This window comes from Hylaeus volcanicus, chromosome 3 (assembly GCF_026283585.1).
Source record: "Hylaeus volcanicus isolate JK05 chromosome 3, UHH_iyHylVolc1.0_haploid, whole genome shotgun sequence".
Taxonomy (NCBI): Eukaryota; Metazoa; Arthropoda; class Insecta; order Hymenoptera; family Colletidae; genus Hylaeus; species Hylaeus volcanicus.
The window spans coordinates 7,532,777-7,560,294 of record NC_071978.1 but is presented as its reverse complement, the minus strand read 5'-3'; the positions used below and the strand labels follow the sequence as shown (position 1 = coordinate 7,560,294).

The window sequence follows — 27,518 nt, the reverse complement described above, 5'->3', positions numbered from 1 at the left end:
CTGCGCGCGTTGAAATTCCTGGGTTAACGGGGTAAACGTATGTATCGACTTCTTCTCCGGTTGGTATTCATGTATTCATAGCCGGGAACATTACCGGATTTGTATTAGCGCCACAGGTGGCGATGTTCATTTAACTTTGCCAGGTTCGTAAAACTTAGAACAATCAGCCAATCGAATCGAGAAGCGAAATCGAATGAGCAATAAATGTCCTTATTTATTGGGATCCATCCGTTGGTATACTTTTTCTACGATGCTCGGCGGCATAATTTAATAAATTGCTTCCCCGGCAACCAATAACGCGATCCATCAGATTCATCGTGAGCATGTGATTCGATACAAAAATGTATTTCGTAGATTCGCGACGCGACTCGTGATTACATTAAACATTCATTGAGTTTCTTAGTATTATACGGAGTGTGGATGGGAACGAATGACACGCTGGGCGATTCGTTGTGAAAAAAATGAATCGAAAATGTGGTATACAGTTCTTTTGTACGATGCTTCGTTTTCGAGAAAATCAATTTTTAATATGACCATGTAGCGTCTGACCATTGCTCGTTATTTCTACTTGCTTTGATGCTCTGGGCAGTAATGACGTAATATAATCTATACCCAGTGTTCTTTCTACCTTCCTACTACTTGAAACCAATTGAAATAGATGATGGGGAACTACTACGATGGTTCCCTTCATTAATGTAAGTGAAATGTTTTGAAAATTGATTTTCTCGAAAACGAAATGACCTATCAGAAATTTTATTCCACATTTTCAATTCAGTTTTGCATAAGGAATTTTACTTACCTTGCATCTGATTGAACCACTCGTCCTCTTCTACTCTGATTGGGTTTGTAAGAAACTTCAGTTTCTATTTCCCTCTTCGACTATTGTAACCTGAATAAACAAGAGATTCAATTTTAGACACAGCTCGCCCAGCCCTTTCGTGCTAAAATTTATCATAATAATTAAACCACTGAGAATAAATTTTTAACTATAGCTTCACCCACCATAATCAACTAATACGAGTACCTATTCGGGTATTACAGGTAGATATTGTAATCAAATTTATACTTTTACGTATAGAAGTTTTTAGAACAAAATTGGTTCCAAACTTACTATGCAACTTATCCATCAAACATTCAATGTGAACCTAGAATTATAATTGTAAATGAGATTAACTATATTAAAGTCCCACTTTATCACTTTATAGGTAGATAATTTCGTAGCATGCCAGTTTCTGCCAACGAATTCTCAGTCCCCTGTGAATATCCTAGAGACTAGAGACCAGCAAGAAACGAGAATTAAATCCTCATTCGGAGAGGAATCTCTTTTGAGTCGTTAATGGTAAATTCTGTTCGGTAGAGTGAGACAGAGGATCAAATTTGTAGAAATTCGATAAATTGCCAGAACAGTCTTGGGTCGCCAAGAAAGCATTAGGTCTTTGAAACGAATGAATATAAAATCACTAAGTTCAGAATTAAATGCACGAAATTAACAATCATTCGACAAGAAAATTTTCTTGAAATCTTTCAATTTAATTTAACTGCGCTATGTTTTTCTAAGATCAATCCACCATTTATTTATAACGAAAAACCGTACAACTCTTAATCTTGCCTCACGCACATATTCATTACGAAGGTTAGCACTTTAATATAACTTTAGGTTAAATATTTCTGTTTAAACTAGAGTCACAAGTAATTGAATGTAAAATCAGAGAAATAGTTTCTGCTCATAATAATTGTAATTTGTTCGAAGAATAATGATAAGAAAAATTGGTGGACTACTGAACTTCGTATACTTACATAGAAAAATTGTATTGTCCATCAGGTTGAGACTGAGAAGATTGATAATTTAACGTAACCAAATGACGAGTAAATAATTTTGCATAAACTACAATTATAAACTCTTGAATATAAAGACACAAAATTAACTTTTACGTCTAATATAGTTTATCTCGTGATTTATGTCGCGGATATATTTAGTAGTACGATTAAACGTCGTCGTACCTTTAACACGATGAAGCCGACCTGATTTAGCAGTCTCCCGTCAGCGCCTGTTGTGTTGTAAATATATCCAGCCACTTTCCACAACTCCCGAGACTTTTATCTCTTTAGAAAGGGATCCGAGCGGACCAAATATCCCAGATTCCGTGTAGCTGGGAATTTGGTAGAATTTAATTCCGAGACGCAGAAGAACGGCAGGCTCTCGCTCTTGCTGCGCATTATCCGCAAGCAACTCCTTGCATTCATCTTCCCTATCCGACGGTGTTCATACACGCGCGTGTAGCCCTGCCGCTGCACGCTGGTTGAAACAATGACCGCTTCCGTTGGGCGACTCCCGCGTATCCTTGAAACACCGTCGACCATCTATTTCGATGTTTCGGGGCTGGGATACTTCAATACGAATGCACGATCCGGGAATCCGTGGTCAGAGAGGCGTTTGATGGTACGACAATGCATCGGAGGTCTTCGACCTTCCAAAAGATACGTGGTTAGCTTAGAAATTAAATCAGCAGCACCAGGAATTATTTTCCTAATCCTCTTACCCTTTAATGGAATTTAATTTTATATATATTATACGTGCAAAGTGTTTTAAATCCGGCTTCGATTAATTGTTTCTGGATAATAATTGTTATAGGTAAATATTTGTATGGATCAATTCTACTAATGATTTGATGGAATGAAGCATATTTGTTTATGTAAATTTTTTTTTCAATATGATAATTTAATATAAAATATCTTGGAAAAGTATAAACATTCGTAGAAGTAACAATTCTAATATTTTAATACTGTAAAACATCTTGCAGATAAGGAACGAAACTTGCGAGTATCATAACATCTGCTCTTCCAATGAAATTTATTTTGAACTCCGATGGTCGAATTTTGCAACTTCGAAGCTAGAAGAACTTCCACTGCGAACTGGTTCAATTGTTTCACCTGAATTTGTAACGAAACCCATCGTATTACACGAACTCTAACGAACTTTCCAACTCTGAACCAATCCAACTCTCGTATTCGTCGTACTTACTTTCAATTTTATCAAAACTTCGACCACCCTAAATTTCGATACCAAAATCAATCCATGTTCTCTTAGACGTTTCTCAAAATAAATAGAACAGATTAAAACTGTCAATCCAAATGTCGTATCGGAAATGGGTATTTATAATAAAGGTAAATATTATAATAGAAATAAAAATTCTTTGGTACTTTGCACTTTTAATGCCAAGTGTATTATCCAGATACTCAAATCCTATTATAAATAGCAATAAATATAATAGTTTATCTATGCATACATCTGCTCAATAAAAGCTTGAAGCTTCAGAAACAGCTCATATAATCCGATAAACCGTCAAGGTTTGTTCTAATCATTGAGTAACTAAAAAATCATTCCTAAAAACTCGTCAAAATTCATTACCAGCTTCTACCTAATGACTCAAAGCGCAAAGGGTTAATCGAATGATACTGCTATTTGAATAAATATCGTCTTGAAATACCCGTTTTACGTTTAATCGGCGATACATACGATTCATCACATAGTGAGTGATCAAAGCACAACCAGGTTCTTCTGGTTACAGATTACGACAGGAATTACGGTCCGGCGTCGATGAGGCCACCAGGCGAACCTCCTGTGGACGCCTTGAGTCCTGGCGTGTCCCACCGGGCTCAGCTCGTTCTTCATCTTTCGGTGAGTCTGCTGTCACTGCTACTTCCAGCCATCCGAAGGTGATTCTCACGTCGCGGGAACGGGGCTTCCAGTTCTAGTGTTTATTGGACGGTGACCATACCGGAGGCGGCTACCAGTTTCCGGTACGCCGCCTCCGGCTGGGATGATGGACGAGTGCGACGAGACAAGACGCGCTTGAAATTATTTTCATACTAAAAGTAGACGTATACAGAGAGCAAAAGAGGATATTATATATATAAAAGTATATATATAAATATATAAATATATGAAGAAATATAAATATAAATACAAAATATAATATGTTGTGTAAGTATACCGCAGTGAGTAAGAAGGAATCCTTAGGCTTACGGTTTGCCGATCGTTTATTGTGACTTGCGCGACGTTCTTGCGCGAAGAGACTTCTCGCCATCTTCCACGTGATCCGTGAAACGAAGAAACTCTGTCAGCTGACGGGGGATGTTTGACAATTGGGGGGCACTCTGAGATCTCAAGGGTTTTGGAGGATCGTGGTTTACGTGGTGCTGACAAAGTTGCTAATTTTTGTTGGGGATAGATAATGCAGATAGGAAAGGACGATTAGTCTATCTCAATGTCAGTAATCAAGCTTGGTTGCTAAGTAAGTAAATAACTATATAATAAAATTGATTTTGAGGAATTCGTAACTTTAATTATGTTAAATGCATCGACTATGAATATTAGTAATATTAATAGTGTTGTTGTTTAAGTTTTCAGATACTATTGTAAATGTATTAAAATGATTTTTATAATATTCTGCTTGACGACTGTATACTTTTAAAATATAAAAAACAAAGTAATTTCCTTAGAGACGTCAATAAAATATGAAAAGCAATTCTTTAGATTCTACTGCTTTAGAGATGCGAGTAAAAATATGAAAAGTCGATTTCTTTGAAGAGGTGTTTCCTTTCCTCGTAACCATTTTTCCGTTTCCAATGAACAATAGCGACGAGATTGTGTGCACGCGTGCTACATTTTCACAAGACGTCGGATTTTTCAAAGTGTATCACTTGTCAAACTTTCCTCGTGAGTGAAACTCAGCGCGAAGGAGGCGTTAGTCCGAATGATTTTCCCATTTCCGTTTCTCGTAGGCGCGCGTGTGCGTCGCAAAAATTCGACGCTCATCGTCGCCCTCGTGTAAACACTTGTGCTTTAAGCGTTCTGCCAAAAGTTTTATAATCAAAAAGCGCGTTTAGACGATTCGAGTGGCTCCGTTCGCACGAGAGAACACGAATCGGTGGAAAAAAGTAGGAGCAGAGTGGGTTCCGGATTTTCTTCGTTTCAGCTAATTACCTATGTAAATATCACTGATTTCATAAATATTCAGGAACGTTTTGTAAGGGTTCTCGATTCCCCTTCTACAGTTGTAAAACTCGCTCTACTCCGTTTGTACTTAACGACAGAATAACCTTCTTTGGGAAACGAGAAGAATGTGTCTATGTTATACGTTTGCGATTAAAAAAAAAAAAAAAAAAAAAATAAAAATAAAAAAAGTATATCGACGATGTATTTAAAATCCCAAAGAAACGTTCGAAGCATGTGTAAAACCTCTGGTCGCGAGAATTGTTATTTTTTAACTAATTCTTGCGTATTTTTCGACCGTACGCGATGTATTAGAGAAAAGTGATCAGTTCTGGAAAAAAATAAAAAGATAAAAATAACGTAATTTTATTCAAATTAATTAGACAGTTTTAGTATAAGTTACTAGTATTCAATGTAGTGGGTCAAGTTTAGGAAAAGATTTAACGAAGTCACATTATAAAGTAAAAGTATAATTGCCCGATCGAGTAAATTTCACTTGAAAAAAACTAGAATGTTTTCAGTATCCAATAATTTCCAATAATCCAATCCAAATACCCAAATATCCAATAATCAGTAATAGGCTTTATGATAGCTGACTGTCTAGTCTGACATAATACGATCCGTAACTACTTCCAGAACTGATATTTCTTTCTATCTGCAATACTAATCAGGATCTCATTATGCGTTACTCGAGTATAGCGCAAATTTCGAATAACGTGATTTCAATTGTAGACCAGTCACTCTAGATGAAAATGCACATAACATTCAGGAAAGATTCTTGTAAAGCTGATTTCTTTCATACACATTTATTATTCCGTTACAAACAATGCGATATAATTAATTTAATTGTTAAATTGGCACCATTTTACAGCCCTCTACAGTTATAAATAATCAGGACCTCTGCTTCTACGTATGTATATCTTCAAAAATAGTAATGTTTATTTTAAAAATAATTACGATCAAATATAAAAATCAAGAATATTTCTAAAGAAGTAGCACATATTTTTTCTCTATAGAAAACAGTTTACACATTTAATTCTCATGGAATACATTATTTATAAAGTGCTATAAAAACATTATTTGTTACAAAATAATAAATATATAAAAAAAATCAGCTTCCTAGAAACTTCTCCATACCTGAATCTAAAGTGACTCGACTATTTCTTCTATACGACCCGACGTTCACGATAGTTTCTCTCTATTCGCGAACAAAGCACAACTCTATTTCGGTACATATAATGCATATACGTACGCATGAAAGGATAAACGAAAACATAAATATACATTATACATATATAATCGAATCGTAGTTGTGTTGGAACACGAGCTCCGATGTTTCGTCGTTAGCCGTTCGATTGAGAAAGCGTGGATGGACTGACACGTGAGTTAGTCATACATACGTAATACGTACGCGAGAAGTGACTATTTCAGTGAAATTAATGGACAATTGCGAGTTCTCGTGTGTCCAAAGCTGAGATGAGCAAAATTTGTATTTACCGTTAAAAGAAAAATTTCATTAGCGAATAAATGAGTAATTGTTCCATCGAATAAACTTTGCGAACAAATCGTTACACGTAGTTTTAATTCGTTATCTTTTATTCGAATAAAGTTTTGCCCATCTCTGGTACGAAGCCGACGAGAGATGACAATGGACGTCGTCGCGTAGCCTCGAATCATCGGCGACGGTGTCTTCGAGCAGAGAGCTTCGTCGTTTCAGTTCAATTTTGCATCGCTGTGCAGAAAGAAAATGTTCTTTCCGTGAGCTAAATGCCAACGACAATATTTTTAGCTTTAGCGAGACTCAACGTATGTGCCGACGCAAAGGAAATCATCCTGGAGAAATTCATTGAGAAATTCCAGAGCACCTGATGACAGTTACTTGATCCAGTTGACGGAAATAGGGTCATCGAATGTGGATCATTCTATCAGGATCGATTCTTGCAGTAAATTTATTAAGAAAATTCCTTCATCATTTTGCAACCTGAAACTGTGTTGTCGAAATATTAGCAATCAAAGTTTGTTGGCGAGACTCTTGGGGCGCGCCATTTGTAATGTAGTCAGCCGATCATACAGGTTGTTGCGCGTGCGTTACATTACAAACTCCGAATGCTTATATCTCGATGGCGAAGCTTCCGATTAGAAAATGGAAAAGGTCTTTTTGATTCACATTGGCGTGAGGAATTAATCTTCAAAGCAGCTCGTATATTTTTTATGAACAATCTGTTATTATATCAAGTATTTATAAATTATAATATTCCAAAAAACATTTAAAAATAATATTAAATTAACTATATGCCAATTCTTAAATGACAAAATATTTATTCCATGGGTAATTCTTGTATTTGTAGGGTAGAATGTTTTCGTCGCCATATTCCCCTTAAAAATCAAGAATCGCCGTCACCAGGTGTACATACATAGTTGCAATCTAGATAGTATCAACCACTAATCACGCACATTGGGAACTCTTTTTCTAGTCTACGAACACTATGCAACTGTATATCCTTAACTCATATAGTTAGAGCACGAACGAAAACAACAATGAAAACCGGACTCTTGACAATACAATATAGTAGTCTCTACGAACGAAGTGTTTTCAATTCTATTTCGAATTTCGTTCCAGTCGAATGCGCATAGTCAACGATTAGGTGCACTATTGCTGAAAAGTTTACTGTCACGCATTTTCATCATCAATAAAACTGCCTTCAGATAAAAATGTACGAAAACAGTTACACTTTAACGTCATTCATAAATATTGACTATCAAATACCATTATTGTCTTAGAGTGTCCCTTCCTCCGATAACCTCTCTAGAATGAATTTTCATTGCAATTTTAATGTAACTTAAGTTTTTGTAATTTTTCTACGACTCGTTAGATATTAAGATCCCTTCCTTGGCCCATTGCGATTCTCCCCACTGTTTGTATTGTCCAAAACATATCAAAATTCGAAATTCATTACAGTTCACGTTGCATTTAGAAATTGTGTCGCAGAATGCTAGATGATCCGAAACTTTTCAAAGGTAGTGCACTCTTTTAAAAGGGCTTTCGCCGGTGTTCTATTTCCGGTCCGCAGCAATTTTACACGTGTATGCAACGGATCCAAACGGGAGATACGAGGAACGTTACGCGTCTTTGCCGATTAATTGTGTAAATATTGTAGATATGTTGTGCTGTGATCAATCTGAGTCGTCGTCTTTCGCGGGTGATGATTCGAGGCTGCGGTTGTTAAAGCGAGTGCTAAAAGCGAGTGTTGTGAATAGCATGTACACTAACTGTTCGGATCGATATGACGATGATCGTATGAAGACATCGTTCGGTAGAGAAAAAAAAATTGAAGCTGCAGCGATTATAGATATGTCGTATTAAATTATTATGATAACGTTATTAATGTATTCACGCCCGACGGTCTCACTATACCCGTGAAATTTTTATGAACGCGCTGAACACTGCGAACGATCCGCGCGAATTAGATATAGATAGTGATACTGTCGGTCTGTGTATCTTAATAAATATCGAGTACATGACTGCCATTATAAACGACTATTTAATTATTTATCGAGTCTATTATGAACCTGCTTCCTCCACGACATTTTATTTTTAATTTATTCCATCTTACTTTGTAGCGGATTATATTTCATAATGGAAGCAAAGGCGATGATGGTAAGTGATAAACATTCAACGAAGTTTTGACATTACACATGTTAATGATATTTCATTAGTAATTTATTTAATAAATTTAACTGTCTAAAATTAGTGATGATAAGTAAATTGTAGTGAATTATTTGAATTAATGTGTAAAGTATTTTATGCAAGCCAGAACTAATTCTTAAACCATAGTGACGCATTTTAATAAATTATGGTTTATTCCTTGAATTGATTTTGCTTTATTTGTAAAATTGTATAATGTAGTTAAGAGGTAAGTTTATCCTGTATGTAATTATATCAAGTATTGGACAGTTTTATTCTAACAACAAATAATTAGAATTCATAGATACTCTTACTATATATTCTACATTAATTCAATTATTTTTAATTAGTCTACAAATAAAAATAAAATAACATCAAGTAGCATTCGATAATCCTGAAGCCGACCAGTGTCTACTCGGTGCTTTAACCGTGGTCCCATGCACCAGTGTGTTTTAACAACACAGTGTCTACTCGGAATTACAAGTCCTATAAGTCCCAGAGCATTCACGGCTCACCTAGAACGGTCCACTTCTACTGCTTCCTCCCAATCCCGAACGACAGTAAACTAAAACCAGTAATGAGCGATCAGCTCTTTAAACATCCACATTCGACAATACTACAATAATCTTTTCCAATAATGTTCTTTGACACGTTCATTACACTCGAGTAATTCCCATTTATAATGAAAACCATATAATGGGATAATAAGTTCGATTGTTTGCCGTGCAAAACGTGCGTTCGAATATCCAGTCGATAGACTGTCTAAATAATTCGTGTCGTTGTTTTCAGTAAATATATAAACGATGACGAGTTACAGAACGCGTTAGAAAGATTGACATAGTTAATTAACGAGGTATTCGACGATGCGAATTGACTTTCAAAATGCCGCATAAACAAATATGACAGCTGTATTGCGATCCACGCGTTATATACCTTGTTATAAGTTGAAATATACCGAGTATCGAGCGTGGAATGTTTAAACTAATTTTCAAACGGGGTAATGAGTGCTTATGCATTCATATCAATTTATTGGTTTGCTATGGTATATTTGTGTGTTTGTAAACTGGATGAGCTCGTCTGAATTATTACAAGTGACAAAATTTGATTGTATTATTAATATTTTCGTAATTTTACTGTCTCTCATTATCTACAACTATTACTTCTTCATTTCATTCATTAATATCAATTTCGTGGAGTTTGGATTTTTTTAAACGCTGTTAATGGTTGTTTTTTTTCTTCAATTTATCTGTGAAATAATCTACACGTTACGTTTGCATTGTTTTATATTTGCATTTTTTGATAGTTCATTTAAAATTCTCTTTACCTAGAAAATGTGCTTTTCGATTGTTTTAGTAGGTATTTAAAATGTTGCATACGTGCTTGTAATGATGGATATTTTATTTACATCGTTTCAAAAACATGATGGCGCGTTGTCGATGACAGGGAATTTAATCTCGTTTTTACGAGCACCGTCAGTTTCATAACCGTATGAAGCTCAAAAACACATTCTATATACGTTCCAATTATTACAGAAAATAGGAACTGAAAATGTAGAAATTTATGTGTTATTTAGTCCGCCACTAAATTTGCTAGTAACGTTAAATCTAGATCTAAAATAATATAGTTACGGCTAGTTTAATATTAATATTAATAAAATAAAAACAAATTATCCTGCAACACAGCAAATTCATAATTCGAAATACCTCATCCGATTCGTTTTACCACGGCCGGAACAGCCTTGCTCGGGACAGGCAGTAGAAAATCTCCACCCTTTGTTCCCCGAACGCATTCGTTTCCCGCGGAACGAAAACGCAATACTAACCGAGAATTAATCACGCGGGGCAGGCCGGAACACGGAGCAAAGAAGAAACGATATTAAAGCAAACGGAACGACGAAAACGGGAGATTAAAGGGACGAGGTGGAAGCGTCTATCCCAGTTGTCCGCGGGACAAATTTATTATCCGTATCGGCGACAACGAAAAAAGTCAATTACACTCGCGATTAATCGATCGAACGCTTCCCGATCACGCAGCCCCATGGAAGATAAACGTTCATAAGCGCGTCGCTGAGACGGTCACAATTTTTCCTTCCACGCCACCCCCCCTCGCAGCCCGCCAACCCCCTCCGGGTCATTGTTTCCGCCACGCCACTTTAGCAATACCTTCGATCGATTTCTCTCGCCAAACGCGGGAGACAAATGCCTCACGGTTCCTTGCTCCGTGAACTTTTTTCCACGGAGACACGGAAAAGGTTACAGCAACATCGACGTTTTGCTTTCCACCAACGCCTCGCCCTCTATTTTTCTCTTCATCGCTTCGTTTTGTCCCGGTGATTTCTGCCTCGACTTCGATGCTCTTTTTGGAGCCACCTTCAGATTTCTGTAAATTGATTGGATATCTATCCTGCGTGTGAAACTTATAGTCACGTAGAAAACATAAAATGGATACACTTAAAAAAAAACGTAAATTAGAAGTTGATGCTTGTGAACGTTTTAGTCCATGTCTTTAGTCATCTCTTCAATGTGATTCATGAAGAATATTATTTTGCCTGAGAATATCATTTTTAATGGAGGAACTGGTACGTTTAATAGCGAAATATTTTAACTTCTTTCCAAAAGAAACCAATGTATCTAGAGCATGCATTTCTCTCTCTAATCTTCACCGTCTTTGAATGTTTAAATCTACGAATAATGCAGTTCCCAGATTCTAAATATTCTCAATATTTACTCTCGCATGTTTTATCTAACAGCATTGAAAATTTCACCGATTTTCAGCTTTTCTAGCTTGTATCCACAAGTGATGCTCCGAATAAAAATACTACGCATCTTTACGACCGTTTACTGAAAGCATAATTGATTATCCCTGTTTAGAAAATAAATTATCATTAATACAAATAAATATAACAGTTCTCTCCGTACGAAAATGTACAGTTTATGTATATACGTGACGCGAATTATCGCGCGTGTAAATAAATAAATGCATAATTTATCGCAGACGCATTAGCATTATTTACGATCACTCATACGCTACGTGCATACGCCAGTCATATAAATAACAGGCAATAGTGCGCGCCTATTCTATTCGTTAAAACGACACTTATACATATTCATCCTCTTCGTGTTCGAAATTATTATTCCCGATTTCGCATGGTTCTATCGATTATGCGATAACAACAGCTGCGTAAACATAAGTGTGACGTCGAACACGTTCATATCGGATCCATCCAAAATAGATTTCTGCTATCTAAATATAAGCAAATGACCAGGTGGAATTATTTGACGCGCGTACGACGTAAATGAAACAGAAGATCCGTTCTCTCTGGATTTTTAGCTTCAGATTGATATTATTTATGGTAAATTGTCTAGTATCATTATTGATCAAATTCACTGTGAAATTCAAGCTTTCGATTGACACAAATATTTTTGAAACATGACAACCGCAAGCTACAAAAATATAAATTTAAATTAAGAACTTTAATTAAAAATTTCAAATCTGGAATTGAGAGAAATTAGGGAAATTTATAAATTCAAAATGACTGGTATTATTACATTTAAATAAAATTTAAAAATCTCTATATACAGATGAATTGGAAAAATGTTTAAATTTGAATAAATATGGAAAACAATGCTCGATGAAAGTTTGTATCCTTCTCACCAACGAAAATGAAAAATGCAGTGTTCGCATGAAAAGCACCCGAGAACGGTATTGTAAAATTCACTACAGTGTCGTCGCAATACGTGCATTCTCTTTACACTCACGCTTATAATGCCGTTCGAATTTTCGATAGCACGGTCGAACACACGCATTCGCAATGGCCAAAACGTTTAGACGAAATGCCAACTGTAAACCGCGATTCGTATTCCCAGTGTGTTCCGCATTGTTGGACAAAAGTTGTCATTTGCGTGTACGTGTGTATATATTTTTTTCCTCGCCTTTCCGCGTATGCATCGGCGATCTCGCGCTACGTGTGACAAGCCGCATAACGCAAAACGCATCAACCGCGGTCGAGGATTTCGGTAAACAGCCACTCTGTGCATTTCGTTTCGCGGTTATTTACGCCTGCGCGATTTCCCAATCCGGCATTTGCTCGACACTGTATATTTCAAACTGGCCGATTGTCGTCGCGGGCAAACGTGAGCCACGGTTATGCGTGTGTACACATCGACGCACTCGACGAGAAAATCATTGCCGATTGGGAGGGAGGGGAAAAAAACGACGAGACGAAGTTATATCGGGGAAGTCGCGCGTGCTTTGAAGGGGCCAATCAATCATGAGAAAATCTATTCATTTTTTCGAATTGGTCCTCCATCGTGAACGGACGGCCCCCGCGTGTTGTATCGCGTTGATTCATGAATCGAGTGACACGTCGAAGGAAATTGTTTTCGTTAAAGTCGCTGAATATAAGAGACATTCGTTGTTTTATTTTCCTTCTTTTTCATTCAACGCCTTTCGTGGGTGATATATTACGTTTCTAATATCGAGTACTGACGAAAGTAATACAATTCTGAAGCTGGACATCGCAAATTTGTATCGTTAGGGCGAAGATAAAAATTACAGAATATGTTTTGAAATATCAATGTTGTAAACATGTAGCGTATAAAATAACAAGATTTTCATAATTTGTAATAGAAACCAGGAATAGAATTTAATGTGACGTGAATTCACATCAACAGTCGCGAATGTAATTATAATAGATTGCTGTGATCTTGAATAAATTGAATGGGGAAGAAATGTATTATCTTGTTCTTGCAAATAACTATCTCGAATGTCTCTTGTGCCGTATATTACATAATTAAATTGTTCAACAAGAATTTCAGAACGTTCAAAAGTCCCTTTAATGAAATACCTTAAATTTCGGATAAAATGATGACGAGTAACATCGTTACATTTCCAACAATATTGCTCCGACGAGGTTACATTGCGAGCCGTCGTTTCGGGCGTGTTCGCGGCTTAATGTGACCAAATTGCTTCAAAACTTCCAACCGACGAAATTGATTGCCCGTCGTCTAACTATGCCAAGACTAGTCAGCATTATGCGTAAAGCGATTTAATAGACTGTCGCGTAACATTAAATTGGTCGTAGGTAGATTCGACTACGTCCCAGTTAAGAGATGGCGGATACCATTGGCGGAATTAACAATAAATAGTTTGCCGAAGGACGCAGACACCGTGCCTCTGTATCGGTCGGCCCGTGTAACTACGTCTACTCTCCTTGCATCGACACTTCTCGAGTTACTAATTATGGGACATTACAGACTTCCGGAAGTTAGCTAGTTTCCCATTCACCACTCCTTTGTGCCCATTATCGGTCGTACCTGACATTGCGAAAACCAAAATTGATGCCCTATCTGATTCAATAACATCGAAATTGACTTAGAACTTGGGATCTTTGGTTTCGGTCTGGCATTACTCGGCTAGGTTCGCCGCCGCACAAAGCAAAAGCCATCTAGGAACTCCTGCTGCGAAACAGCTTATGGTTACAGTAATACGATACGCATTTACGTATTTCATTGTAAATATTTCATTTCATGGTACGAGGAATAGCAATTGATTTCTTTTAATAGGGTCGAGTATGAAAGAAAAATAAAACTTAAGCTGCACAGAAGAATAGTGTCAACAGCTTGCTATCGCGTTTTGACTTATATACATTTAAGTAAAAAGTAGCTTAAAGTAAAATTTAATAGGTTCCATTTTTAATGTTGTAAATCTAAGAAAGAAGCACTTGTGCGTGCATGCTGCGCGTTGTTCGATGATCCGTGAGCTTCCAATTTCCTGCAGAAAGAAAGCAAAAAGAGCTCACGATGGCGCTGCGCGAGGATATCTGTCAATATGTTATGTTTAGCAATCGATCGCAGTGCCTTTCGAACTTGCGGAGCGCAAACATCGGAAGACATAAAAATCACTCTCTCAATTTTTGCGATCACGGAACGTGCTTTTTCAACCACTTTCTTTCCGATTGGTTATTCTGAGGAAATAACGTGCCGGACAGGGAATGCCTTATGGTACTCGGATCAATTCACGTTGGCGAAGAGGGAACGTAATCTCGAAAGTGTCTGCCCTGGTCCTGTGGGAAGAACTTCGCATCGCGTCTCATACGTGGCCGTACATACCCGTGTGAGCATCATAGTTTCTCTCTCTCTCTTCGCTACACGTACTGTGTTTCACTCGTAAATGTCTTACAATTAGGTAAACCAGCGGCGGTCTAGATCCCTGCGTGCTCCATCCGAGTTTTATAAGATGTAAAACGAGCATCCAACGCGTTGAAGTCGTTCCAGGGGCTGGAAGTGTTAGATAAAAGAGCGCTTCGTTGGTTGAGTGAAATCAGTAACAGGTTCAGCTATATTCTAATTAATTAGGAGATTGGTTTCTGCTCGAATTTTTATAATAAGAATTACATTGAGAGATTTAATATGATTTAATGTCTTCAAACATTTCTTTAAACTTCATTACGGATCATAGAAAACAAACGAGTATTTAATATCACTATTTAACACTATGTGGCTATATGCTTAAAATTACATGGGCATTATACTATAATTATGAATAGATGTAACATTTTAATGTCTATTATGATCAATTCCGTGAGCAGTGGTCTACCAAAATGTATTATCAACTGGGTAACAAAGCACTGTACAATAATGAATTTACAATATGCAGATTATTGTCTCGCATACCCAATACACACGTCCCGGTCGGCAAAAGGGAAACATTCAAATTTTGTTCCTAGCCTCGGGCACGCCTTGAATGCAAACGAAGGATAAAAAATGCGTCTCTACTGAAAGCAATTTTACCAAGTCAAACTGACTAGATGAGGAGGCCTGTAATCACACGTTGGCAGAGGTGTCCAGAAAAATAGAAGGCTATTACAAAGATCTTCATTAGTATAATTATTGTCGAAATCGGGTTTAAGAAGTAAATAAAATGTTTTATAAGAATTTTTATAGCACGAAGAATTATATCATGAATCCTCCTAACGTTTGATTATCTCGAATCTTATACCTGGTTCTTTTTGCAATTTTTCTCAAACGTTTATTATGAATATATGCTTGCTCACCGTGCAAAAATTTGAATTAACTTATGATAAATAGGAATTCTCAATTCAATAATAAAACCATTGTTCAACGAACCATTCCATGGTCGGATATGCATTTCTTCGCAGTATTTCAATTGCACTTTCCAGATATATCATTGCAGCTAACAAAAAATTAACGACCTGCAAAGTTGGACCTTATTAAGCCATTAATCGTTTTCTTCCCGGTTCCCGTTCCTCTTTCCAGAGGAGGTGGAGGGCATGTGGGACCTTCGCAATTCCATGACTCAGCTCACACCCAGCAATGCTCGAACATCGCAAAAATGAAAATGCAGTAACACGTAGACACAGCAGAATTCAAATTTCCAATGATGAACAATGGGGAGGTAGAGAAAAAAGCGGGACAGAGAAATAGACAGATAGTTATTCCCTGAAATACGAAGCGCAGCTGACGTTACCAGAGAGAGACCATGTCGCATTATTTTCGTAGGCAGCGATGCGCAAGTGGATTCCGCGTAGTCAGCAATAAGCATGATTTTTTCCCGTAGGCCCACCCGTTAGAGAGCACGGTGGCCTCTCATACGTCAAAAAATCCTATTATCCTGTGCTGATCCTCTGTCGACGAAATGGAAGAGAGCGGCAAACGAGCTAGTCTAGTTTTGTTCGCTCCTCTCCTCGACGTCGCTCATCGTCTGGAATTGAATCGCTCTGATAGGCTCTCGGTCCAGGAAGGAAGTTGTATAGCGAACTCGCGCCATTTTTCGTCTTTTTTCCCTTTTTCTCTTGTCGACGGATTGTCTTCAGACGACTGATTCTGCGCTTTCTATTAATTCGAACGAGGCGAGCTCGACGAAATGTCACCTGAAACAGATTTGGTGACTAAATACTCCTTATTTCAAAATTTGTATATTCAAGGTGATTCATTGTTTTATCAAGGATTCTGTCTGATTTTGGATTTCTTATTTCTTGTTGTGAAAATATTTTGATGTGCTTCTAGGTTTCTAGTTTCTAACGGTTCGAATTTCATTCAATTATATTATTTTTACATAGTTTAGGTTTAATTATATTTATATATAATTTGACTAAAATCTCAGAAATTTTTATTAAAATAAAACACAGGATAAATAAGATGTTGTTTGTTCATAATCGTAGAAAAGAAGTGGAGCAATAGAAGAAACACAAGTGGAGGAGGATAAATAAATAACATACGTAGTACTCCTGCATTATGTAAATGATATCGGGGATATCGATCCGTCTCAATAAAAGAAGCGCCTGTATTTTCGTTATTTTCCCTTCCCCGAGACTTTTATCGCCCTTGTCCGCCATGATAAATAAATTATATCCACACCGGGTCCACGCTCGTTCTTCGTTCGTTTTCGTCGCGGGATTATCTCCCCTGGAGACGCCCACCCAATTTTTCCTATCGAGAGTTTTACTGCTGGCGGCAAACCCTGCGCCTCCTTATATCTTAATTAATCCATCAGAAAATATAGTTCTTTCTATTCACGACGCTCGTAAAACGAATCAGAAATGTATACCAGACAACTGCGTATTTATTTCGAGACTTTTGCAATTCATAACTCGCCCTCGTTGTTATGGGACCAGAAAATAATATTTTCCTATACAATTTTGTATGTATCTATAGCGTAGCAAGAAATAAACATATAAAATATGATGGCATCTCTTTATTTTCTAATATTTTTGATAACAATTATATATAATTGTGTAATGTTATATTCGCGAGGTAAATGACATTAGCCCTTTCAGATCTGTCGTCCACATTTGAGGACACAACATTTTTTTTTATTTTTTTCATACTGATTTTGCCAAGTAAGTAATTTTTAGGCCAAGATATCCTAAAAATTAAAACACATTAGTACGAGAAAGAAAATTAATTCAGATTTGAAAGTGTTAAGTACAACATTAAATAAAAAGATTCCTGAATAACAGAGAATTCCAAGTGTTATAGAATAATAAATGTTAGACAATAGAACAAAATTATTGCTGGTTGGGACGATAATCCGACTCAAGGTTAGTTGGTAATAAAATGACGTAGGTAGTTTGTGAGATAGACCGCATCTTGATCCACTTAGTAAGTTACTCGTTCCTGATTGGTAATCTCGATCACTCAAATAGGATTTAATGGTTTGTCTCGAGTTGTGCAATTAGTCCCAGTTAATCGGCCTCGTTTAATCCAAATTATTGGCTACTGCACGCTAAGACATAAACGCATTTTCTGCACTCCTCGAGAGCCACTTGACTGTAAGTTTCCATCGAATTTGGAACACCCTTGAACTTGCAACTATCTCTCTGCAACGATTGTTCAAAGCAGCAATATGACATTACTTGTCACGAGTATTTTCTGTATACCTATAATTCATAATGTGTTAATTAATTCAAAAATTTAAAAGCATCTTGAATCGACCCTTACTTCTGTCAACAGTAAGTATTCTCCCTTCTAAACTAACTAAGAATGTATAATTTAAGAATCATAGAGATCTTCGTACAGTGCTACAAACTGTCTTACAAATGCATATTAATAGGTGCGGCTTCGCCATATTGAAAAGCAATCAATCTAAATCAACGACAGGTACGTTTGTGTGAAAATAAACTATCCCTATCCAAACTGCAATTGCCTCCATTATTATTCTAATATTCACAAGTAATATTTATTATTCGGATGGTTTATTAAAATATACTATCAGATTTAATAGCCACAAAAAATAGAAGATCGTCTTGTCTGTTGTATAACATTCACTGCACGTTGGTTGACAATCACTGCTCTAAAACGTTCGAATCACAGTAGATCAAAGTATACTCCCTCTGTAGCCCCTTTAACTGACTCAATTACGAGCCTCGACGCGATCCTTTCATCACAAAAGAAAAAGGTTTAATCCCTGTTCCCAGCGAGCTTGTACGATGCTCAGCGGCGAGCATCCACGAAGTAAACGTAAATCAAAATTTCAACGCCGGGATTTCCCGCTTCCGGTGTGCTGCTGCGCACCAGTTCCGAACCGCACGTGTGTACGCTGCTGGTAGAATCGTGTCTACGTGTTATGGCCCCCTGAACATTCAAAGAATAGGACAAACAGTGGGCACACGAATTGATATCTGAAGTATTTTCACCAATCTCCATATCTGAATATAAAAACTAAAAAAAAGTGGGAAGAAATCTCACGCGAGTATATGGCTATTAAAAAATATAATTTGGAGATCAATTCAGCACAGAAGTTTAATCTGCCATTGACTAATTTAAGAGTATATAAATATATATGAATCTTAAGCAAACTCGTGGAGAATCATAAATAAAAATACACACCACAGAATGCAAACAAGAATCACAAACACGGATGCACCAATGAATTTAATAATCATTGAATAACTTGTAACTTTACTTCAGCATGTTTCTCCCAGCACTGATCAATCCGGGAGTAAAAAGGTTGGACACGTTCCCCGATCAACTGCGTAAAAACTATCTTCGATGGTTTATGGTCGCGCCTGTTCGAGCCAGCACAGATGTCGCGAATCCCCGGATCGGCAGGCGCGGGCTAGAACTTGCCTGCACGTGTTTTCGCCGGTTCCTCGAGTGTTCCTCTCCCTCGGCGCTGCAATTGCATATTAAATGCATCCCTGTCCTCCCCGCAGTTCTCACGGACTCGCACTCTCGCCTAGCCTGCTGGGCCAGGAGACGGTGAAATATGGCCGCGCAATAAGAGAACCGCCAGTGCGAAAATACTATCGCTTTCCGATAGCACGTTAAGGTATGGGGCGCAGGATGGCACCCAGGAATATGCGAGGAACTGTTCGACAACCGAACGGAGTAAGGCTGGGCGCGAACAGGGATAGAGAAGGGAAAACCAGGCGGTGGAAAATAAGCGAAGAAACTGAAAATATCGTCCTTCTCTTGCGGCGCTCTCCCGGCCATATGGTGACCCAACGTATATCATATTAGAAGCCAATTTTTAACTCGGTGGGGGCACATTTCACGCGAAAGCACCGGTTATAACCTGGTCGCCGCTAAAAATCCAATGAATTGATAGGGGAGGGGCGAGAGAGCGGGCGGCGGAGTCCCGATGGCCATTTGAGGGGACGAAAAAAGTGCCTGGGCCGACTTCACTTCGGCTTCTCTGACCAAAGGGAAACGACCGCAATATCTTAGGGTCGAAAGTACACACGGACTCCGGTGGCAAAGACCCGCTCGCCTCGAATAAATCTTCGCTCCGGCCTCGACCCTCCATGATTTCCCTTTCTCTTCGTCCCACCGATCGTTTTTCTCACTTTTCTTTGCGCTGTTCATTACAACCATTATAAATATTGTCTCCGAAAGCGATGGGCTCCGTAATCAATAGCTCCTTGACTCAGGCATTCGTTAATACTGGACTTGTGGAGCGAGGGATGTTTGAGAGTGAAACTTAAGGGGTTACGGGGGTATAGAAGTCCAGAAGGAAAGTTTGTAATTTCTTTTTGTGGGGAGAGTTTACGTGACGAAAATATTTATTGGGATATTAATGATATAAACAGTGAAAGAATCGTGAACAGTAGACGAATACATGGTTCTCCGATTAACCATATAATAAAAACAAGCTGCATGATGCTTAATAAGTGCTTTCTAAATTTCCACATTTATTATGTTTAGGAAGTTATCCGGATTTCCCACAGGGAAACTCAGTTGGATTTAGCTGTTCTGGAGCATGAGAAGATTAATTAAAATAGATTGAATCCATAATACGGTCAACTCTCCTATAACGAGATTAATTCGTATCGTGTTATACGAAAATCGCGTTATACGAAACTCAGGATTAGTATAAAATAATATAATTCGTATCTTGTTAGGCAATATTGTGAAACTTGGTATTTGGGGGGTTTTTAAGGTCGCTGATTACAAACCTTTATTCAAAATTGAAAAATTCAAAATTGCGACAATATTTCATTCTATTATGGCATTTTTTTTGTATAGTGTACATCATTTGACTTTAACATGTATTAACATACTTGTCAGTGTTACTACTTACTTGATCATACTACTATAATATGCTCCTTTGGATAATCTGTATTTCGATACTACTGTGCTAATTGACAAGATGTATAGGGAATACCTTATGTCTTTCCACGAAAATGCAGATGCATAAATTAGTTTGGAATCAATAGCTATGCTGTTGTATTATAATCACTACCTTCTAAAGCGCACCGCATTCTGACATCTAACAAGACAACTGTAGCTACGTCACAGTTGTCTAAATTTAGGTTCGTTTGAAGGAAGTTGCCTTCTTTGTATCCCAAAACGAAACTCGTGCTTCGAAACGAACAATGAAAGCAGCATCGACAGTTATCTTTCGAAGTGTCAATCGTTGGAAGACATTGTACCAGAAAATAAATCCAGATCGACCGACGAGCGTCCAAATTGGACTCTATCGAATGGGAACGAAACGTCGTTCGAAAATATTTTATCCCCGTTTAAAATTTTAATCGGGTTCACGTGCCACTTCGAAAAATCTATCGAAGAATAGATCTTCTGATAGCTTGAAACTAAAACTTTGAGAAAGTTTCGCATAGTTTAGAATTTTTATAACTACAAATTCTTGTATTTCTTTGTGGTTCGGGGGTTTAACCATAGATTTTCAAAAAATGTTGTGAGATATATAACAAAATATAAAAATTGTGTTACATCCATTCAATGTTTTATAACTTATTTTTTCTGTAACTGTTATCCTGTTCTGATGAGTGTTAATGTTCGCTAAGTGAGCAACGTGTGGAGATGCTTGTAAGAACTAGCCATCAATTCTATCTCGACTTCTTACGTCGCCATTGCGTCCGAAGAAATATAATTACGAATTGTGAGGCTGCACTTTGAATTAATATCGTCTAACTTGAAAACCCCTTTCATTCCTTCGGGCTATTATCCGGGTCTTCTATCCTTGTTCGTTAATTACAGACACCAGACTGAGCCTTGAAGCCGGATAGACTAAAGTAGACACGGAACGTTCGACGAAGATGATTGAATTCTCCGCTTGGAGTGTCTACGTTCTATCAGGAAACCTTGCCATAAATAATTTTGCAATTCCTAACCGAGCCACAGTGGTTGGACCTGTAACATCTACATGAAAAATTTAACTAGTCAGAGTATTATCTTACTACACTTCATAACAAAAATATATTATACATTATGGTTTATCTTGGCCAAGTGTAATCAATTCTGCAATAAGCTTTAGTTCATAGTAATAATAATGATGGGAACATTTTTTCTGTGTAATAATTTGTCTACAAAATCTTTCATTTCTTAAATGTTCCATTAGTGTTATTATTCTTGTAAAATTATTTTGGTTTTCAGGGTGATGATACAATCGAGTTTTGGTGTAAAGATCAACAACCAATTAAACTGAAAGAAACAAAGCAAAGAGAAATTATGCGTTTGTACACCTTATTAAGTATTACATTACATCTGTTTCTTTACATTTAATAAAACCTTGCTTTCCTCAAAACATTTTTGCTAATATTATAATATTTAAATCGTATTAGGAGTTTAGAAAAATATATTCATGGACACGATTTTAGGATTGTCAACCAGCGTGGACGTTCCGAGATAAATTATATCGGAGATCCGCAGGGATGGCGCGTTTAGAAATGAACACGTTTTTTTTTCCCCGGCGGATGCTGTCTAATTCAATTTGCCAAAGAATTTGTAGGATTCGCAAAGAATACTAGCGATTCAATATAAAAGCCACATGGGACAAACAAGATCCCGTGCGGGAACACGACTTGATCAGCCAATCCTCCAAACCAATATTGGCGTTGGGTTTGTAACCCTATTCCTCCATAGAGAAATTCGTCCAATCATAGGATTCGACACTCGAGCTAACATATGGACACTGAGCTTATCCCTGTCACCGTACATGTATCTAATTTTCCAGGAAACTTTGATACGAAAAGTATCAGGATGTCCTAGAAAATATTGAACATTTTACCCATCTCTGCTTTTTAATATTTTTCTATATTTTTGTATGCTGCAGGTGCTAATTACTATTCGACAATATGTATAGTATATTCTCTCCACGTTGGAGTATCCAAGCATTCTCAGAATCAATAACAATTCGTACAGTATAATAATCCTTTAAAAGGAACTCGTGATGAAAATCGCCAAATTTTTTCATAAAAGCGTCGAGCGAGCATGACAGCCCAGTAGAAACAATGAGCAATGGCCAGACACGTTACTCAATTCGTATTTAATCCCGTGTGCCAAACGAATTTTCAAAATCGATTTCCTCGAAAACGAAGCATCGCATGGAACAATTTTATTCGACATTTTTCATTCAATTTTCAAGAAGATATTGTCTTCTTTCCGCTACGCTACCAATGTTAATCCACTTTGTATAATACGTAGCATTAACTCTATACATTATACAACTTCATTTAATATCAAAACTCAATAGTTCAAGCATTTACTTATTTGTTTCAATATTTGACGAATTTAAATTTAATTTTTTACACGATAACTATTTTTGAATAGTGAAAAAAAAAACGTTCATTGTTCGTGACGCCACAGTAGATTCACTGTGTGGTGATCAGCCAGGCGGTCCTAGCCGTAATTAATCCTACGTGCACCAGCGATATTCCAATATCGATATTCTGTAAAACGAAAAACAAAAGTCGTATGAACAAAAATTTTCTGACATTTTTCATAGATTTTTTTGACAAAGAACAACCATCTATTCGCTATAGTATCATTATTAATCCAGTCGGTTTATATACAATATTTTCTCTGTACTCAAGAGAACTCTATTTAATATCAAAGGTCTCAAGAGACGACACACGTATTCATTTATTTACTTAAGGCAATAATCAAGGAATCGAAATTCAAACTTTTACATGATAACAATTTCCAAATAGTGAAAAAATCTAGTAATGAACGTTACCAAATTGTAAATAAAAACGCTCACCGTACGTGACGTCACAGTAGATACAGTGAGTGGTGATCAGACACACTGCCCGAGTCGTATTCAATCGCACCTTTTTTCCCCTTATTTTCGGTTCATTTTTACACGAGGAATCATCAGCATTTTTTTGTTGTTCCGTAAATTCTATGGTATTATCACTATGTTTGAGGAATTCTATACATAATAATTCGGGCATCATAATAATACAAGAAGAGTAAAAGAATCTCGTGACGAATGTCACCGAATTTTTCATAAAAACATCCAGTGAGCGTGATGGCACGGTTGATTTACGAGCGCATATCCCGTAACGGGAACAATTTTTCTCACGTGATGGCTTTACAAGCAAATGAAGCGTTATTAACTTCTTATGAAGCCGAGTCCCGCGAACAATGCCTCTAGAATTACGTAAAGTCGTGGAAGGAAGGTAGAGGTTACTGGTTGTCGGGTTATCGATCCTCCGTAATTCCGTTGCCCTTTGCGCACCTTCAAGTAAGTAGGTAACTGGAGTTCCAAACTGCGAAATAACATAACTGTGGTGACACGCCACGATTGGCTTGCCCATGCAAATATAGATGCTAACTAAATATTACAATACATATTCACCTTCTGGTCCAATTGTTCCACATGTGGAAGTGAATTTGTTCAATATTGAATTAACATTTATGCAATGTGGTTGGATTGTTGTTAACGAGCAATATGCCTTTAGAATTTTTATTATATAATTATTGGTTTATTTACGTAAAGGTGTGTAAATGTAAATTGGGATTACAGTAAATATGTTTCGAAATTAAATAGAAAAACAAGAATTTTGTAATGACACGTTTGTTTCATGCGATGTTGTTTTGAGTTAAACGAATTATTCGTTTAAAATAAGAGGTATTTCAATTACATTTTTTTAACTAACGGATCTCATTCAGATTTTGAAGAAGTAGTGCCATTGTGAACATGACCAATCAATATATTTTGATCTGTCGATAAAATTGACAATCAATCTGCAACGTTTTAATTTAACCATAACGAAAAAAAGATAGTCAAAAATTGTAAAAATAAATAAAATATATAAAAATCTCTCAAGATGGTTGCAATTATTAAAATAATCACACATGAGAAAATATTGATCTAAAGCATCCTAAATAATTATTAAAATGAAATGATCGTTCGAATCAAATAAACAATTATTGATTAGGTATTTGCAAAAATTAAAGAACTATTCAGCAATTATTACGTGTACCGTAAGAATAGAAATTGCACTAAGAGGATGCAGCATCTGGTAATGAACGTTTGCTCGTTGCATATTCATTCGATGTAATCAGTGTATTCAAATCCAACTGTAAAGAATATATTCTAAACGAAGCGACAGTACTGGCACATTCTAAGCAAACGTTTTTAATTTTTCTTACAAGAATGAAGGTAATATGCTTTAAGAATGAATGGAAGTTATAGTTACAGTCATCCTGTTCCCCCTCTTCCTTCTTCTCTATCCTTGTATTCAACAGGAACTTACCGCCATTAAAACTAAGAATACGATGGATGTTCCTTTATGCGTGGTTAATGAAAATCCTGAAACTCCTTCGACATAATGTGAGAGTAAATATAAATAAATATTATTCGACGTGACGTCGCGTATTGTGGCGCTCGTTAATCTTCCCTCTAATTATGAGAATCCCTCTGTTATCTCGTTAGCCACCCATGAGCGCACTCAGTCTCAAATTAACCATAATGAAATAACGATCTCACGTTCCCGGCGTCGCGTCGAGGGGATGCTGACAAAACGGTCTCGGAACCCTGTTATCTTCAACAAAAGAAGCACTAAAGTTATGACGGTGTTACACGTATCCAAGAAAAAATTCTGATGTTATAATCAACGTTCTATGATAATTTAAATGTAATCAGAGTGATTAGTAGTGCAGTATTATTATTTATATAAAACATGATCGTGTAACAGGTGATTAATAAACATTATTCTTTGTATCCCATGAAAACAATGTGAAGTATTAGAAAACTTTGATATTGCATATCTAAACTTTTACACAACACTACTCACAACATTTGTTTTTCTACTTTAATACAAACGATACACAAATTTTAAGAATATTAACAGACGTTCAACCAATAACTAATTAAGTTTGTTGTATTTCTGAATTGATTCGGTAAAACGAACTTAAAATGTTTGGCCAAGTTCGGATGATTTATTGGACGGCCAAAATCATATGGAAATAGTATAAGGAGAGACAAACTGGAAGTATCAATTAGTTAGTGATTCAGTTAATTCAATCTGTCGCGTTCGCTTCTAATCTCAGCTTTGGCTTACTTTTGCAAACATCAAGAATTCGTCCAATTATAGAATAAATGTGCATGACATACAGAAAGTCGATATCATGTCAATCTTAATTTATCTTGTTAGCTTGTAATAGAAAATAAACTGGAGCACAATTTTCTTTTCAAGCAGAGCAAGGAATAATTCATTTTGTATTATAAACGAGGAAGTGAGAAACTTTCCAAACTATTTCTATCCACAAAATGTTAAATATATTTTATGCAAGTACCCCCAATATTTCATAATTTAGCGTGTAACTTATTATTTAAAAATTCTACGAGCAACAAGTGAAATGGAAATAGAAAAATGTATAACTTTTAGTTGAACATCATCCTCAAAACAAAACAGGAAATGAATAATTATTTTTAATTAAACTAGGTGTTCCCAAAAATTAAAACTACTTCATTTAAATAATCGATACTTTCATCTAGACACAAGTGTTGATTGCCAATTGAAGTTCATTTGCCCTGAGAGACAGTATCTTCGGAATTTACATGAGGCTAAATCAGGCAAACAAGTGGTTCTACGGAAAAAGTATCCTGAAAGCAACGTAGATAGCAAGCATCTATCGATTACTGTGCATTACAAAGACTGATGCGCCTGGTTCCGCAGGAACGAAAGCGATGCAACCGGCGCATCTACTTGTATAACAGCGACGCGAAGAAAACGACTGCACATAAATTCCACGGGAGCCCCGTGTCCGCTGGATTCTCCGTAAAATCAGATTTACTGCTGAAATCTGGGGAAAACTAACGTATGCATCCACTTGTGTTCAGCTGGACGCGCGATAAGTACGTGGAAATGAGAACACTCGATCTCGACTGTTAATAATCAGCAAATAAATGAAGAAAAAGTGGAGCAACTAATTCGTATCTTCAGAGGAGCGAGGAACCATTTTGTGTTGACAATGTTAGTTAGTATGTGCCATTTTGACTTAATTTCCTTAACGTCGTCATCTTATTACCGTCCTATTGATTTATATTATTTTATCTATTATTATTTTCTTTTGTTCTAACACTTCCATTTCAATGTTTACTCTTCACTTTGTCACTACTTCTCATTGTAAATGTGGAAACCCGAATCCATTGGTTTAGTCATCTGTTAAGCAGATGTAAAACTATTAGGTTAAATGCGCATAGAGAATGAAATACTCGTGTACTACACGAGGAACTATTGTATGGAGGCTGAAGCGTTACAACAGTCGCCAAGCTTAAAAGATAAACCTATAGGTTGATCGTATACATTTCCATTTCACGAAGCATAAACCGAGGCTTATGCGGTGAATTGAATCAGTCTATAGGATTTGGAATAATTCAGAGTTCAAGTGGTACTGACATTACGAAATTAACGAGGCAGTTGTATAAACTTCGCGAGAGTAATTCGTGTGTCTGGAATCGATTAGCTCTCGGATATCGTACCCTAAACATAGTCCTTCTACAGCCAATTAAATTTGTCGTACTTCGTGGATCGTGTTTCATTTCAGGGAATAAATTGTAGAATGATTTTATTTTATTCGCTCGATGTATTAGACATTCACGTTTCAGAAAGTAAACAATGGT

At 36.8% G+C, this 27,518-nt stretch overlaps 1 protein-coding gene across 6 annotated transcripts in view; it reads left to right on the top strand.

Moving 5' to 3' along the window:
• The window catches only part of LOC128873343 (neurotrimin), a 319,219-nt gene that overhangs the window by 227,871 nt on the left and 63,830 nt on the right, over positions 1–27,518 (top strand). For 4 of the 6 annotated variants that reach the window (XM_054116861.1, XM_054116863.1, XM_054116860.1 and 1 more), the window contains one exon: positions 3,570–8,524. The exons of the other annotated variants lie outside the window; for them this stretch is intronic. In XM_054116861.1, the coding sequence (XP_053972836.1) occupies positions 3,570–3,721 (152 nt within the window). In that variant the 3' untranslated portion in view covers positions 3,722–8,524. Of the gene's footprint in view, positions 1–3,569; positions 8,525–27,518 lie in introns of those variants that run through there. 6 annotated transcript variants of the gene reach the window in all.